Raw genomic sequence first — 16,880 nt, 5'->3', positions numbered from 1 at the left:
ACCCTCCCATGTGTTGTACTGAGCAGCAGCAGGGAGCGGCATCCAGCCAAAGACCCTGGAGGGATTTGGGTTGTTGTTTAGAACGGGGCGCTGATTCTGAAACTGCAGAGTTCTGCTAAAATATCCTGAGCTAAACCCCCTCCAGCTCAGCCCCCTGTTTCACACTAAACTGTCCAATATTATTAGTGTTTGCATTATTAACAATTAATCCTGACAGCCTTTTTAGTCAAGATGTTTTATTTATTTACCTTTGACCTCCCAGAGTTTGGACTGAACATCTGCTTACTCAGCTAGAATGGGGGTTTTGGCCACAGACGTGATGCGACAGATGCCTGTTGTATACTGTGCTGACAGTCATTGTCCGTGACCAGCTTGACAGGAGTGGATGAGCGGTAGAGGGAAAGAATGAAGTATAGATGGAGGAAGGGAGGTTCAGAAAGGAAAATAAAAGATTGAAGAGATTCTCTGTCAATTGGGTGTAGGGCGTATGTTTGATCCATTACAGTGTGATAACCTCATCACATAATGGTGAATTACGCCACAGGCTGGACAGAGTCCAAGGCTTCCCATTTGTGCTGCCAAAGCAGCCACAAAACAGGTTGATCTTGTTTTATGGGTGTGCTTCAATATTTTGAATTGTCTACTTCACAGATGCAAGATGCACCCAAAAACTGGGATCACACTTAATACGTCAAATGGTTCATCTTCATCTTCTTCTCTGCCTCTCTCCCTCTCTCTCTCTCTCTCTCTCTCTCTCTCTCTCTCTCTCTCTCTCTCTCTCTCTCTCTCTCTCTCCCTGCAGATGGCTATCTTTCCCTATCCTCACTACCTGTCTGTCTGTCTGTCTGTCTGTCTCTCACCAGTCCTTCTCTGTCTTAGCTGCCTGTCTCCTTCCCTGCCTGTCTATCTCCCACCTGACTCTTTCTCTCTATGTATTTTGTTGAGTCCTATTTATGTCTCTCGCTGCCTGTCCTTCCAGCAGTAATCCACCGGCCGTGCGTTACTGTGTATAACTGTCTAATCCCCTTCCTAAGTGATGGCTGGCTGGCTCGCTGCCACCCAGTCTCCCACACTGCCACAGCAGTATGTCTTTGTTGAGGCCCTGCAGGGGTCAAGTGGCGACTCAGTCTCACTGACAAATCAAATCAGTGGCTCATTTATATGGGGTTGACTGGACATCTGTCAAAATGCCCTAACTGTTGGCTAATCATAACACATGTACACACACACACGCACATTAGGCGAGCAACATGGAACGTAGGCACGTCCACTCCCCACTTCTGATCTGAAATTAGCATCAGTGGGGTACCCAAATGAGTAAATTAGACTCATGTTCTGTGATCCAAGTTCATGTGGTGGCCCACCAGGCATACAGACACAACCCTTTTTAAATCCTGACTCACAGTTTAAGCAACCAGGAAAAATTGCTCAAATTCCTTGTGGATGACCAGATTGGCAGTCAGCTCATTTTTAAACATGAATTGGCCCTAGCTGTCTATTCTGGTGAGTGGGGCACAGAGCGATTCAACTTGGCCTGTACAACAGCGTTATTATGGTTCATGGAGTGTACATGGCATAGAGATGTTGAACTTCTTCACACTGTGTATTTGTGTGCAGTTGTCTCTATCTGTTTTTCTGAGTTTGTTCAAATCCAGATGGCTCTCATCAACCTGTCAGCCATGTAGGTCTGTGCTGCTTGTGTATGAGCCAGGGATAAAGACACACACACACTCACTCTACACGTTCCTGCCTGAAAAGCTCTGCCTACTTGGGATAATCATTTTTGCCTAGGGTGTAGGGTTGTCAAAAGTATCGATACTTCGATAAGTATCGATACTAAAAATTTGAAACGGATACAATACTCATTTGCAACAGCATTGATACCAGCAGTGCTTTCTCTTAATGAAAAATCAAACGTATTATTTCTCCGCCTCCACTAGCCACACACACACACACACACCCTGCACCGCTGCCCACAGCCCCTCCTCTCACTAGTAGCAGTCAGCTGGGTTGTTGCCTCAGTCAGCAAACGATGCTACAGAGTGGTGCCGACGAAGGGGGCTAACACGTCAAACTTGGCGAAGCACCTTAAGGATCGACACGCCAGTCTATATAAAGAATTTCGAGAGGTTAGCGAAAGCTCCCATTTCAACATCACTGAAGCATTAAACATTTATCATAAACGTTAACGTACCCTGCACATCATCCGTTTTAGTTTAGCTAGCAAACCAAACGTTAGCTACAGAGCTAGCTAACGTTATCAAGTAGGTTTGCCAGATGCCCGGTTTTCGACCGGACTGTCCGGTTTTCAGATGCATTGTCCGGGCCCGGTCAGAAGGCTCGACCGGACGTTGAAATGTCCGATTAAAATCATTCTGTCAATAATAATCCACTAACTCTAGCCCTGCTGATTTTTCCCTGTCATTGGTGGGTATCTGTTGCTTCAACAAGCTAAAAGTATTCTGATAGGCTGATGACTAGAGCAGGGTAATCTGCTGTGTAAGCGCAAAGTTTTGAATGAGTTTTATCGGGCCTACGTTATAGAGAACCGTGCGTCTGTCTGTCTGTCCGTCCATCTATCTCGTTTGCACCGGGATTTCCCCCTGCGTTGTCCAATATTAAGGGACTAGTTTGGGTCTCTATGTCTGTGTTTTTTGCTTAGTTGCTTTACAGTCTATGCTGCAGAGGCCAGGAGGCAATATGTTTCACATGCTTGTGCAGTATAAGCTCACTCCCCTCAATAACAAAGAGCAAATCATGACGGCGATCGACATCTGTCAATCAAAAATGTGTTGTTTGATCTCAGACAACTTTAAAATATTGTTTTCATGTTAAAATTATGTTTTAACATGAAAACAATATTTAAAAAAAAAAAAGATTGAAAATTCATTTTTTCCCCCCGTGGTATCGAAAATGGCATATCGATATTTTCCTGGGTATTGTATCGAAGTTAGAAATTCTAGTATCGTGACAACCCTACTAGGGTGCCTCAGTGAGCCTTCCTATATCACATATACAAACGCTGGGCCTGTTCGGAACCGCATACTAACGTACTGCCTACTAAATACTCAATGAGTATGTACTGCATACTGCCTACTAAATATGAAATTAAGTATGCCATTACCAGCAGACTGTTCACATTGAAGTATACAGCCAAGTATCCCAGAATGCATTTCGCACCAGCCGGCAGCGATAGCGGGGATTTTAAAGCAGGCTAAAAGCTGTTGTAATTTTGGCTCTACGACTGTTAATATGTCACTTTATTAAGTTTTAATATTTTTTCAGGCGAGAAAGTAACCATGTAGATTCCCAATATGTGGTCAGTTTATCCAAATAATGCCTGTTTGGAAATCTGCACCGACGTTTTCGGAGATCTGAGGAGCCGCCTATGGGAGCCGCTGGCCGAGACCAGCCGGTCATCTCAGCTGCTAGCAGCCCGACTCCTGAGCTGATCGGCCGGTCAACGTCCGTCGTCATACCGGGGAGAACACGATCCGATGAACTGGTCTGTGCGGCTCTTTGGTGATTAGACCTCTGGCTCTAATGTCTCCGTAGCATTTTGATATATGATATAATTCCTTTTGGAAGATAAATGTTGGTCTCACAGAAGAAATCTAACAATTGTAGCTGCCACATTAGTTTGAATGTAAAGTGAAGCTTCATGTTTTTACTGGACAGAACAACAGCGCTGCCTCTGGGGCTCTATATGTACAGATATCACCACATTTCAATAAATATAAATGTATTAAAATGGCCTGGTAACTGGTGAATTGACTTGCATCAATTTATATAATGATCATATTTATTTATCACTTTTCAGAGAAATGTTCTCTGGTTAGTATCTATATTATTCGTTAATGTTAATATTGATGTGAACATGTTACAAAACTTTTCTATTCTTTTGCTCATGGCAACTTACCTCTGAAAGCTTTGGATCTAAACATTGATTGAGAAACAAGAACCTCCTGAGAAAGATGATTAGCCGAATTAAAAACTGATTGTTAGTTAAACTATCAGTCAGCTAGTGAGCTGATAATAGTTGATAGTGATAGTTTCAGTCAGCTCACTAGCTCCCAGTATATTAATGTGATGTGAACAGTTGAGATGAGAGAAAAAGTGAGAATCTTCTTAAATTACAATCTCTTATAGCATCAGAACACTGACAGACTCATGAATAAATTAATCTTTAAAGTGATCATTTAATCTTCATGCATCAAACACATTTTTAAAAGTGAAAAAGGCCTCATTACATGATCATAGAAATTGATACATACAGTATGTTTGATCATCAATAGATATATAAACAAATAAGTAACTAATAAGCAAAATAAATAGTAATCATAAATCATTTAATAGACAAATAAATTATAAGAATAAATAGTCAATCTAAATAATTTCATAAATATCACCGACCATGGATGGGGGAAGGCATTTGAGGTTCTTGTATTTGTGTACTCGTTGGCTAGTGCCACATCCTACAGGGTTGTGTCAGAGGCCTTTGACATTCCCCGCACCACGTGTCACGACATGGTGCACCGGGTCAGCAAGGGCATCCAAGGCAGGTTTAGGAGGCTGATCCGCTTCCCCAAACAGGGATGAGCTGGAGGAAATCGGGACTGGGTTCCAGCAGCTGTCTGGTTCCCCAGCTTTCAGCAATGTGGCAGGGAGCATAGATGGGTGTTCCACTCCATCCAGTTTCAAACCGTCTGTGACCACAAGGGTCGCTTTCTGGATGTCCACGTGGGCTTCCCTGGCGGTGTGCACGATGCCAGGGTCCTCAGGTGCAGCCCCTTGTATGTGCACCAGCTCGACCCACCTCCAGGATGGTGCCTCATAGGTGACGGATCCCTGCTTGGCTCAACCCATTTACCTGATGACCCCATTCCGTGAGCCTGTCCGGAATGCTGTTGAGGGCAGGTACAACACAAGGCTGTCCAGGGCAAGGTGTGTGGTGGAGAGGGCATTTGGGGTGCAGAAGACCAGGTGGCGCTCCATCTTTTTGACAGATAAATATTCAAATTCACCAGCCACTAAATAGTAAATCATTATATTATGTCTCAAATCTACCAGCCACTTTCATATTTTACCAGCATTTGGCTGGTGGCTGGTGCTAATTTCCCACCCTTATGCTCATTGCAATGATCCCTTAACGACAAAACTAACTGGTCACCAGCAATATGTACAATTATACATCTCAGGAGAGCAGAACAGTAACTTATAATGAGCCATGACATGAAAATTACAACACTTAATTTTCTTACTCAAAGCCTTTCATGGCAGCATTGCGCCTGCCGGTGAACTGGTCCTCATTTTTAGCTCTCCATTTTATAAGGCGCTCGGTGTCTTCATCAGTCCCTTGAAGAAAGGAACAACGATACGGCGTTATTAATCACGGTTAACGTTACCCATCACACGTCAAGTCAAGTTTATTTATATAGCCCTTTATCACAAGCATGTCTCAGAGGACTTTACAGAGAATGTGTCTAGCTAGATCTAACTAAACACACGTCCACATTTACAGCTCAGTTGTAGTTAACTACGGTGTTATTAGCCAACTCGCTAACCTCTAACGTTATGCTATATTATTAAATATTATTATTGTGAATATAAACCCCGTCATTCGAATATTATTTGACCACATACAAGCCGTATTACAGTTTGGTTACTCACATTTGTACGCGCTCTGTCGCTGGCTGGTGCCAGGACCGTCTGCCTCGCAGTCCACCATTCCGCAGTCTGAAGAGACGCAATGCATTTTGGGGCGGTTGAGTATGTCCAGTAAGCTCACGCCGCATACTCAGGAATTCTTGCTAATCTAGTATACATCCGGGCATTTCTCGCGTACACAAAATTCACATACTATGCAGTTGGAACGCACTACATACTCAATTTCACGTCATATTTAGTATGAATAGTACGTTAGTATGCCGTTAGTATGCCGTTAGTATGCCGTTAGTATGCGGTTCCGAACACGGCCTCTCTCTCTCGCTCTTTCTCCCTCTCTCTCTCCCTCTCTCTCCCTCTCTCTCCTACTCTCTCTCTCTCTCAGCCGTTTCCTTTTCTTCCAGGAATTGTTTGAGGTGGCCGTAAAGCTCCCTCCCTCCCCATCAGAACTCCTAACATACCGTTTGTACTTTGTGTTGAAGCCACAGTAGCCTTGAATAGTTGGTCACTTGGATGTTTTGTTTTGTTTGGTAGGATGTCCTGTTTTGTAGCCTTGGTCAAAATAGAAGCGGAATATATTTGGAGGGTAAAAAACATGACAAGCCCATGACTTGTTTTGATTTTGCTTTTAGAAAAGTCCATACTAATAAGGATAATAATAATAAAGACTGATACTTTTGCCTAGATCAGCTGTCCTGCCCTACCTGGAGGGGATATTGGCCCAGCTAGGTGTGCTAACAGGTGTGAAAGCAGCAGGTCCTGCCACAGTGTCTTTTTCTGCAATGTCTGCTCTGCTGTCATTGCAGAAGAGTCCTTTCAGTCTCTGTCTTAGTTTGAGTCCTTCCTTCCTCTCTTGTGTCCACATTCCGTTGCTGATTTTAGTGTAGCCAGTGTGGCATTTGGGCTTGGACACATTTGGAGACAAGGACTTGTTTGAGAGTGTCGTTGTCAGTTGTTGACTGAGCATGTTTGTCAGAAAGGCCAGCTTCAGGGATGGCAAATGTGTATTTCTAGTGCCGACAGACCAGATTTTATTTTTGCACCCCTTAGTGGCCCAGAGGAAACCGCAGTACTCTTCCTCCGTTATAGTTTTTCCACTTCTCTGTCGCCTCTTTCTGTACCCTCCTGATCCCCTCTTCCTGCAGCTCAGAGGCTTTGGCCCACTTGCTAATGTAAACCCTAATTTATGACTCAGTTTTTTACATGTATTGGTTCAGAGAGGCTTGGGGAATGCACAAAACACGCATTTGGATCTGTTGCCTCCTCCTGTAAACAATAGCTTCAGCCTGCTCCAGTCCAGCCCACATCGACAGCTGGATCCTCTCCTGGGTTCGGAGAGTTTCTGGGCCTGGGCGCACCCATCCATCCAGCCATCAGTATCCAGGGCCAGTGTAAAAAAGACATTTAAAAAAACAACTCCTAATGTCAGCATTCGTTGACATATTTGCTATCCATGAGGCCATATGCAGGTCAGTGAAATTTGTATAGTGAGTTTGCTCACTATACTAGTTCACCTTATCTGTGAATACAGAAAACTTATTTCCTTTTCCCAAAACCACCTCTCAGTATATTGATCTCAGATTACTGATTAGAATACCACATCCTCTTTGATTATATAGTCCTATATTGGCTAATCATTGAAAGCTAAAGCTAGTTCTTGACCAGTAATGCACTTTATTTGATACTTCATGAGTACAGACGCAGAAGCAACAGAAGTCTTCAGACAACGAGAGAAACAGGGAGCCAGAACAAGTGCATTGGCTTAAAATAGATATAAATTACATTTGTTAATAATAGTGTTATTCTATTTCCATCGGCTGTAAATGCACTGCAATAGTCCCAAATTAACATGAGCTCTTAGCCTCCCTTTCCCAGATACTCTGGTTTGGAGGAGAGGCAGGCTGCACGGAGTAGGGGAATAACTGTCTATGACTGAGAGGGTCAGCATTCTGGATTTGTCTGGTTGGAATTTAAAAGCTCTGTGTGAATTAACAGAGATGGAAACAATTCTTTGAGGACACTGAAATTGCAATTACAGTTGATGAACTGGTGCTTTTAGGGGATTTTATGAAGTGTAAAGTAGTTTTTCACAGCAGGTGGTTGTACAGTATCTGTTGATCTGGTGTTTTTAGCAGGATTTGTGAGTATAAAGTAATCGTTGATCTAGTTCTTTTAGGGGATTTTGTTAGCCGTGTAAAGCGATTTGTTGTGGTGGCTGGTTGTACAACAAGGCTGACAATTTGTCAGTTTTGTGTGCATGTGGGCGAGTTAGGTTCTGTCAGGCGGCATTTTTCACAGCAGTTACCGTGGTTCACTTCATAATAAGCATCCATACCGCAGCACTAAAACCATGGTTCTTCTCAGTCTCTAAGTCTGCGTAGTGTTTAGCGGTGGTGGTTTACCCAGCTGGATTTAAATAAGACTGACATGTCTCTGTGTTTCCTCACTGTCTGTCTGCGTCCCAGACACAGGCCTCAGCAGAGTAAAGTGATCCGTAGTGGAGGAAGTCTCCCAGGCTCTCCTTGGCTCTGTGATAGAAACCTAATCCATGGGTCAGTCACGAAGGGACTGGGAGCAATCAGACACAACAGAGGCTCTCAGACTCTCAACTATATCACACACTCAGAAAGAAATAGTAGGACATTGGACTTTTGTGTCAGTGGAGATGTAGCTTTGTGAACAAGGTGTTGCCTAAGTGAGAAAAGGTACAACTCTCTCCCTTTCTCAGAGTGTGCAGTCTTATCACCCAGTCATTATCAGGGCTAAGATTCCCTCTGGAGCAGTTGAGTCTAGAGCACTCAACTGGTGGGTCGGGAGCCAAAAGTGAGTCATGGGACTTTCTTACAGGGTCACAGACATAGACCAGTAGACAGATTTTAAGTTGTTTGATTCATCTGCAACGTCAATAGACAAGGTCAAACCCAGCTGAGAACCTCTGCTGCTAGAGAGTATTAGTGTTTCGATACAAGGCGTTAACTGTAACCATAGATCCTGTCTCTGTTCCACTGAGATTTAGTTACATATTGAGGATACTCTCAACTACTCGATACTTTGGCAATTATCTGATGAATGAAAATATGAATGATTTGAGTTGATGAGTTTTCCATTTAGTTTAAATTGATACCAAATAAAGTGTAGCCAGAATCATCAGTCCACCCCACCTGTATTGGCTGGCAGACTGGCTCATTTAATCCTCTGCTGATTCTTTCTCACAGCTACACACACGCGTGTGCACGTGCGCACACACACACACACACACACACACACAATGTCAGCAGAGTGATTGAGGATGGACACAGCACCATTACTCATGTCAAGAGGAGTCAGCAGTCTATAGATGGATCACAATGCCGATGGACAGAGGGAGATAAAGTGGTTGTCTAATTTGCCATTTTGGAGGCTTCCTAATATATATTGTGAGAGAATAATGGATTAAGCTGGTGTTTCAGTGCTGAAAAGTAACCCAGCTGCATCAGTTGAGGTGGTAAAAAAAATGGCCACACAGTGCTACACTGAATCTCCTCAACTGCCATTTGCACCCCCATTTCATCACTTCGTTCTCTGATTTGCATCATTTGCTTTTGACAGATTTTGTCAGAGAACCCAACTAAGAGGAGATACATCTTTTATTCATTTACTTAAAATATGTCTCTAAAACATAATTCACTCTGCTGAGATTTGTGTCCATGAACACATCTCTCCAAGCTAGAAGCAATGCTGAGAGGTACTGTATGCTTGCAGTTTCATTTGCACCACGTACATTTTTGAACCATACTTTCCATAGTTTCTAGTTTGCTTTTGCCTGAGAGTGTTCAGCAGAGAACCCAGCCAAGTGGACACTATAAAGAAGCACACATGCTATCGATTTTTCCTTAAATGAAAAAACACCCTAAACCAGAAATCATCTATGAAGGGTGTCTGAGGTCCTTAAAGCGTCCTGAAATGTTTTAAGTGGAACTATCTAAATTCAAGGTTTTAAATCCTATTAAATGATGCATTTGAGTCTTACAGTATATACTGTTTCAGAGGCCTTACAAATGTACACTTGGGCTATTTGTTTTTTGAGTGAAATTAGTCTAGAATTTTATTTGGCATTAAAATGTCTTAATTTTAACTTGCAGAAACCTGCAGTCTTCCTAATATTTTTTTCATATGACCTAGGACCGTGTAGTTAAGATTTGTGTACTGGAACTGGCCCGTATGCATGGCGCTAACGTGGAAAACATTAGGTTGTGGTCTTCATTTATTGAAGCCATGCATACGGGCGCTGAACCAGCAGGAGAGTGATGAATTATTCCAATGAGTTAGGTAATATTGTGTCATTTAATTTATAACTGTTGTATTTTGAGTCCCATGACAGTTGATTTGAGGTACGTTCATTTGGTAGATTGTATGGGTCAAGGTATGACCTATGTTTGTTAATCTTTGAATTTGGTTGGGCTGACTTTGTTGTGATTTTGGAGGGGTGGGTTGATGGGTCCTGTGGGGAGGGGGGAGTGGGGGCTTGAGTGTATGTTTATGAGTATGTAGGTGTATGTGGTTTTTGTGTTTTTGTTTTCTTGTGTTTGTGTGTAAAAAAAAAAAAAAAAGAAGCATATGGCCAATAAAAATTTGATCACAAAAAGATTTGTGTACTGGAACAAGTTCACAGAAACAATCCACAAGAATGCCAAAACTCAATCTGTGGTGTCACCAGATGACACTTTGAATCTTAAATCTCTGTTTTGTTTGCCCTCGAACAGGTACGCAGTGATCGCCTTTGGGTGCGCCAGCTGTCCTAAGATCACGTGTGGCCGGGAGGGCTGCGGTACGGAGTTCTGCTACCACTGTAAGCAGCTGTGGCATCCCAACCAGACCTGTGATGCAGCGCGACAGCAGAGAGCCCAGAGCCTGCGGCTGAGGACCGTCCGCTCCTCATCACTCAGCTATAGCCAGGAGAGCGGAGCTGCAGGTCGGCTGCCTGAACCAACACATGCACACGCACAGGCACACTTGCATGCCCAGCTCATTAGCCTTTTTCTTTTTCTGCTCTGTTGTTCTTGTGTCTTTGTCAGTGCATGTCAATCGAATCACTCTCACAGTCAGATACACATACGTAAACACAAAGAGTACAGACTATGTACAGTACCTCGATGCATTCATGGTGATTCTGTATACAAGAAGAGGATTGCAGGAATTGTGTACGTTTGCAGCTAAGGTGTGAAAATTCAGTTAAACTTTACAATTATAGACCTTTTACTTACTTTTATTAGTAAGACACTGCTCAGTAAAAAAAATGTTTTGTAGAAAATGTTTTTATCACACCATGATGAAGTGTGATGCACACAGGTATAGTGGAGTGAAGTGACCTGACTGACTGACCTGACTTTGCTGTTGATAGCACCATGGACAAACGCACACATATATTGCCTGAAATGAAATGAAATCAAATTCTTCTCTCGTCCTTCCTCCTCTCAGCCGATGACATCAAGCCATGTCCACGCTGCGCCGCTTACATCATCAAGATGAACGATGGCAGCTGTAACCACATGACCTGCGCCGTCTGCGGCTGCGAGTTCTGCTGGCTCTGCATGAAGGAGATCTCCGACCTGCACTACCTGAGGTCAGTATGCCAACACACACATTTAGATGTTTCTGCTAGTACTTGGAGTCACGCACATGCACAGGCCCACTTTGAGTTTGCTTAAAGTAATAATCCGCAACATTTTCATAAATAAATATCTGTTTTGCTACTCTCTATCGCCAATTGATATAGCTCAATAGTGATTCAACCTATACCCAATTCATGAAAGCTTTTACATTTGCTGTGTCTGGTAGGTTTTTACCTGACCTAATATCTCATAACATGATCAAAACACACACTGGAAAACAATCTACAGTGATGTAGATGTACATTAAGGGAATGCAGGAAATAAGCAAAAACTCCAATCCCACTGACATTGTCCTTTTAAGATAACTCAAATGCAAGAGGTTAGGTGATGTTCTTAACTGGTAGCTACAGGCAGGTACACACACACACCCTGGCTGCATGCATGAAGTATTTTCAGTTTCTCTGTGCTACCACAGATGGATAGAGCTGTCAACACACCAGTTTTACAGTAGCCACAGGATGTAAAAATGGTATAGAGAAAACAGTAATATGTAGACAAAGCTAATGGTTCTTCCATCAGTCTGTCAATGTCAGGATGTGATCCCAATTCCACCTTTTCCTCTAAACCTGTCTTCCATTAACAATGGGTTTGGACCTGAAATGGGTTGTGGGCCTGTTGCTGGTGGATCCCCACCAAGGTTATTATCGTAAACTGAAACTAAAATAAAAATAAATGTGAAAGGCATTTTTGGAAACTGAGTTGAAGTAACAAAAATAAAAACCTCAGCCAAAACTACATTACCTGGTTTTAAAACGAACTAAAATGAAATGAATGAATTTCTTAGCTTTTGTTTTCACCAGTCCCAAGTGTGGAGAGAGCAGTAGTTTCTGTCATGATGGCAAATAATTCTTTTTACTTTTTTTACTAATTTAATTTCACTTTGTAAAAATAATAGATGATGTACTTTCCCAAACATGAGGTAAACATTCCACACCAACTGCCATTTCCTCCATTCCATTTGGCCCCAAATACAAAGACTAAAAGGAAATAAAAAATACTATCTACATTTATGTGGAAAAACCTGAGCAAAACTAAAAATAGAATACTCAGTGAAAAGTTACTAAAACTAAACTGAGTTAGAAAATGGAATAGAAACTAAAATAGAGATGAAACTACATTACATTACAACATGACTACATATTTTGAAATACTTGTGTGTTTCAATTACAAAGTGCTCTACAAATAACCTTTGTCCCCATAGGGTGAGAATGTTTTATTTCTTTATTACCTCCGCCAAGGAGGTTATGTTTTTGGTGCTGTTTGTTTGTTTGTTTGTCTGTTTGTTTGTCTGTTTGTTTGTCTGTTTGTTTGTCTGTTAGCAGGATTACGGAAAAACTACTGGCCCGATTTTCATGAAATTTTGTGGAAGGGTGTAGCATGGGCCAAGGAAGAACCCATTAAATTTTGGAGCGGATCCGGATCCGACTCACGAACATGCAATAATAGCACGAACCTTGGCGGAGGTCTGCGCTCTCCGAGTGCCCTTTTAGTTTTATTTCTGTATTTTCAATTTTGTGACCAGAGCTGAAAAAAGTTTAAAACCCGCTTCACTTTTTTACTCTCTCTTGTCAGTGTGACAGTCAGTGGGGAGAGCTTGCTGTCGACAACAGCCTGCACAGTATGCATGATCAAAAAAAAAAAAGTTTTCCTCAAACTCTTTCCACCGCTCCTCCCCCTCTACCTCTCTCTCAGTCCATCAGGCTGTACCTTTTGGGGGAAGAAGCCGTGGAGCAGGAAGAAGAAGATCCTGTGGCAACTGGGAACACTGGTGGGCGCCCCTGTCGGCATCGCGCTCATCGCAGGCATAGCCATCCCCGCCATGATTATCGGCATCCCTGTGTACGTGGGAAGGAAGGTGAGGCTCACACTGTTACTGTTCAGACCCAGTTACATTATGTTACAATGGCATGTGCCAAATTCACGTTTCTCTACTCATAATCTTCACTATATGGTTGAAGCAGAACATTGACTCACTCACATGCACATCAGTTCTGAGCTCATAGCTTGGATCTGTCGCTGTTCAGAATTGTTATTCAAAAACTTGCCTATGTTCTGCTGTATGGCTTTTTATAAAGACACTGAATAACATACGTGACATGTGATTGGAAAGAGGTGAATTGTTCTTACTGACTGTTTGAATAACTCCCTTGCATTGGAAGTCTGTTCCCTCAAAGAGCATTTCTGGGAAGCAGATATCTTTTCAGTTTTAAACACTGTCAATATTGCATAACTCTTTATATTATCAGTGTTATCAGTAATGGAAGTAAACACACTGAATGGCCTGAATAAAGTTTGGCAATATGCAGCTAGTCATATTGAATCACCAGTGTACATACTGCAATGCATTTTCTCAAGCTCTGAAAGTTATCTTAGTTATTAACTATTTCTCAATAACTCACAGTGTGTGTGTGTGTGTACATGTGTGTTATATCATGTCACTCATCTATCACCTAGGCCTGTTTAATAAGTCTTTGACGGTACAACAATGAAGTGAAAGTGTTTGGAAGTTTCTAGAATTCCCCATCTGAGCCTGCCAAGACGTAACCAGAGCCAACAAATGCTTTTCTTCCCTGACAAAAGCAGACTAGTTTCAGTAGTGTTCACACGGCCAATATGACGTATCTGGGCATGAGTCACCTGCATTCCACATGTACCAGATGAATGTAGCTGTTCTGGTCTTAATGTTAAAGCTGCGTCCTGGTGAGTCACCGCACTAAGGCCATGGCCTGTTTTTTTCCAGCAGTCACATGTCATCCTCCCTATCTCTCTTCCACCTCCTCTGAGCCTCTTCACTGTTGAATGACAAATAAAGCAGAAATGTTATAATAAATAGTAACAGTCTTTCTCAAGTGAGAATGTATGGACTAAACAATTTTCTGTTCGGTTCATTTTTGAATCTCTATGCTGGGTTAGGAACAGAGTGGAAAATTACTGCCAGCCAAAATAAATGCTCGTAAATTTTTGCTGTGGCTGGTAGGTTGGTAAACTTTACTAGTCACTTTGGCAGATAGCCAGCCATCATTTAGATATCTTATTCTATTCTCACAATTTAGCCAGCTTGTAAAATAGTGAAAGTGTCTGGTTATGGTTTTGGGATTGACTGGACTGTGGCTAGCGGACTTAAGGTTTAGTTTCTCACCCTGGTTTAGAAGCCGAAGCTCCCTTGTTAGAAGATAGTGTTTTTTGTTGAATTAGTACTAACTCATCACTGGACTTGCAGTCTCCCTACTGGGAGTCGATAAGGCCACTAAAACTAGAGTCACTGAAGTTTCCTCTAACCGACCCTGTGACCCCCCACCCTTTTCTCTGTCAGATCCATAACCGCTATGAAGGCAAAGACATCTCCAACCACAAGAGGAACCTGGTGATCGCTGGTGGAGTGACTCTCTCAGTCATCGTTTCTCCGGTGGTGGCGGCAGTCACTGTCGGTCAGTCTTGTCTCCAACCTCCACCTCTCTCTCCCGCTATCTCTGTCCTTCTCTCTCCCTCTCACCTCTCGCTTTCATTCTGTTTGTATCTCTCTCTCCCCCTCTCTTGCTGCTATTTTTGTTTTTTTGGTAACTTCCTCCTCAACCTTGTCTACTCCCTTGCTTCTCCTCTGACAAGGTTGAGCTTCGGACAAAACTCATAAATATCTCGAGTTTGTGCCTGGGGATCTTTATTGATTTACCCTTGTTTGTCTTTGCTGGCTTCAGGGATTTCTTTTGTTTAATCTTAAAGTTCAGATTATGTAAAACTTTGTTTTCAAAGTCAATTGGTTTTCTCATGAACTGTTACATAAAGATGAGGAAGTGGAGGGAGATTTCAAACAGATTGTGTTTTTTTTCTTTTCTGTTTGGCAGCACAGTGGCCTCTGCTGGTTTCTTCAGTGCCTTGCTGTAACCTGTCTGTGGTCGGTCTCTCTCTCTCTCTCTCTCTCTCTCTCTCTCTCCCTCTCCCCCTGTCTATCTTTCTGTCTCCGTCTCTCTCTGTCTCTCTCTGTCTCTTTCACCCTCCAGGCATTGGAGTTCCCATCATGCTGGCTTATGTCTACGGCGTGGTGCCCATCTCGCTGTGCCGTAGCGGGGGTTGTGGCGTCTCCGCTGGGAATGGCAAAGGGGTTCGCATCGAGTTTGATGACGAGAATGACATGAACGTTGGCAGCGGGGCGGCTGCAACCGGTAAGCATCAGTGGTCACAACAGCCCCCCCCCTCTCCCCATGCCAAAAATGACCTTGTGTTTATGCCCAAGTCAGCAAAAAACACTATTTGCTTTTTGCTGACTGATACAGCACTGACTCCCAAATGAAATCTGCTGTGGGTTTAATGGTAGATCAAATGTTCTCTCACAATTGTGCCTAAAATGTGTCTTTTTCTGGTCCTCCTGAGACCAGAGACCAGTGCTGATTTGAGAAATATACCTACCAGTCCACAACTTTGTAATGTATGGGCCCGTGCATCTAAGGGAGAAGGATAATAGAAGTGTAAACCTCACCACTCTCTCACTCCCCCTCCTTAATAGTGGTGATCGGCTCCCGTTTAATCAGAAACTCCTTCTTTTTGGGCACAGTGCTGCTTTTCATTACTGCAGGAGACTTTTTTGCCCTTTTCTTCAGATATTTAAAATGTTTTTTCATGATCTTCTCTATAGACACCACGTCAGTGGCGGACACCAGGAACAACCCCAGTATTGGCGAGGGCAGCGTGGGGGGGCTGACGGGCAGCCTGAGTGCCAGCGGCAGCCACATGGACCGTCTAGGGGCCATCAGGGACAACCTGAGTGAGACGGCCTCCACCATGGCCCTGGCTGGAGCCAGCATCACCGGCAGCCTGTCTGGCAGCGCCATGGTCAACTACCTAAACAGGTACAGGGCCAGCAACAGACAGGGATTTAAATGAGTCTTGTTTTTGTTTTTTTCTTAGGCTTTTTGGACTTGCCATTCCCATTTGTTTCCAGTTTTCCTGACTTTTCCCTTGATATTCCCTGCTTTTTTGCATTGTCTTAATCTCATTCTTGTGTGTTGTCAGGCTGGAGGTGCAGGCGGATGTGCAGAAGGAGCGCTGCAGCCTGAGTGGGGAGTCTGGCACTGTCAGCCTGGGGACAATCAGCGACAACGCTAGCACCAAAGCAATGGCTGGATCCATTCTCAACGCCTACATGCCCCTCGACAGGTAAACATCATGTACATTCACCCTGGTGCATCCAGCTAGGAAGGAGCCTGCTCATTAGCAGGGTTTGTGTAGTTCTGTGTGAATCTAGCTGGAATCCATAGAAAAAATGAATATTATGGGTTACATGGAAAGTCGTTATAAAATATGCAATAAATACACACCTGTGACCACATAACAGTTAAATTAAATACTATTAGGTTAACTGAATATCACCACTCATACAGTCCATATGTGTTGATTTGAAATGACTTTGTTTAGCTACTGTTTAAGAACGGTGTTGCTTGGCAGCATAGTTCTTTTAGTTCTTCATTTGCATTCTCTTCTTATTGCACTGGTGTTGCTGCCATTTGCTATTTAAGCAATAAGCCACATGACATACTACTTCACAGTGATGTTAGAACAGCTAAGGTTGAG

At 43.0% G+C, this 16,880-nt stretch overlaps 1 protein-coding gene across 1 annotated transcript in view; it reads left to right on the top strand.

Moving 5' to 3' along the window:
* LOC139914971 (E3 ubiquitin-protein ligase RNF19A-like) overlaps positions 1-16,880 on the top strand; it is a 49,397-nt gene that overhangs the window by 29,357 nt on the left and 3,160 nt on the right. Inside the window, exons 3-9 of the mRNA XM_078287165.1 lie at positions 10,407-10,615; positions 11,122-11,266; positions 13,008-13,170; positions 14,629-14,743; positions 15,314-15,475; positions 15,946-16,159; positions 16,323-16,466. Of these exons, the coding sequence (XP_078143291.1) occupies positions 10,407-10,615; positions 11,122-11,266; positions 13,008-13,170; positions 14,629-14,743; positions 15,314-15,475; positions 15,946-16,159; positions 16,323-16,466 (1,152 nt within the window). The remainder of the gene's footprint in view (positions 1-10,406; positions 10,616-11,121; positions 11,267-13,007; positions 13,171-14,628; positions 14,744-15,313; positions 15,476-15,945; positions 16,160-16,322; positions 16,467-16,880) is intronic.

The sequence above is a fragment of the Centroberyx gerrardi genome, chromosome 12, assembly GCF_048128805.1.
Source record: "Centroberyx gerrardi isolate f3 chromosome 12, fCenGer3.hap1.cur.20231027, whole genome shotgun sequence".
Lineage (NCBI taxonomy): Eukaryota > Metazoa > Chordata > Actinopteri > Beryciformes > Berycidae > Centroberyx > Centroberyx gerrardi.
Note: the sequence above shows the minus strand (reverse complement) of the source record. Positions and strands in the feature narration are given on the sequence as shown.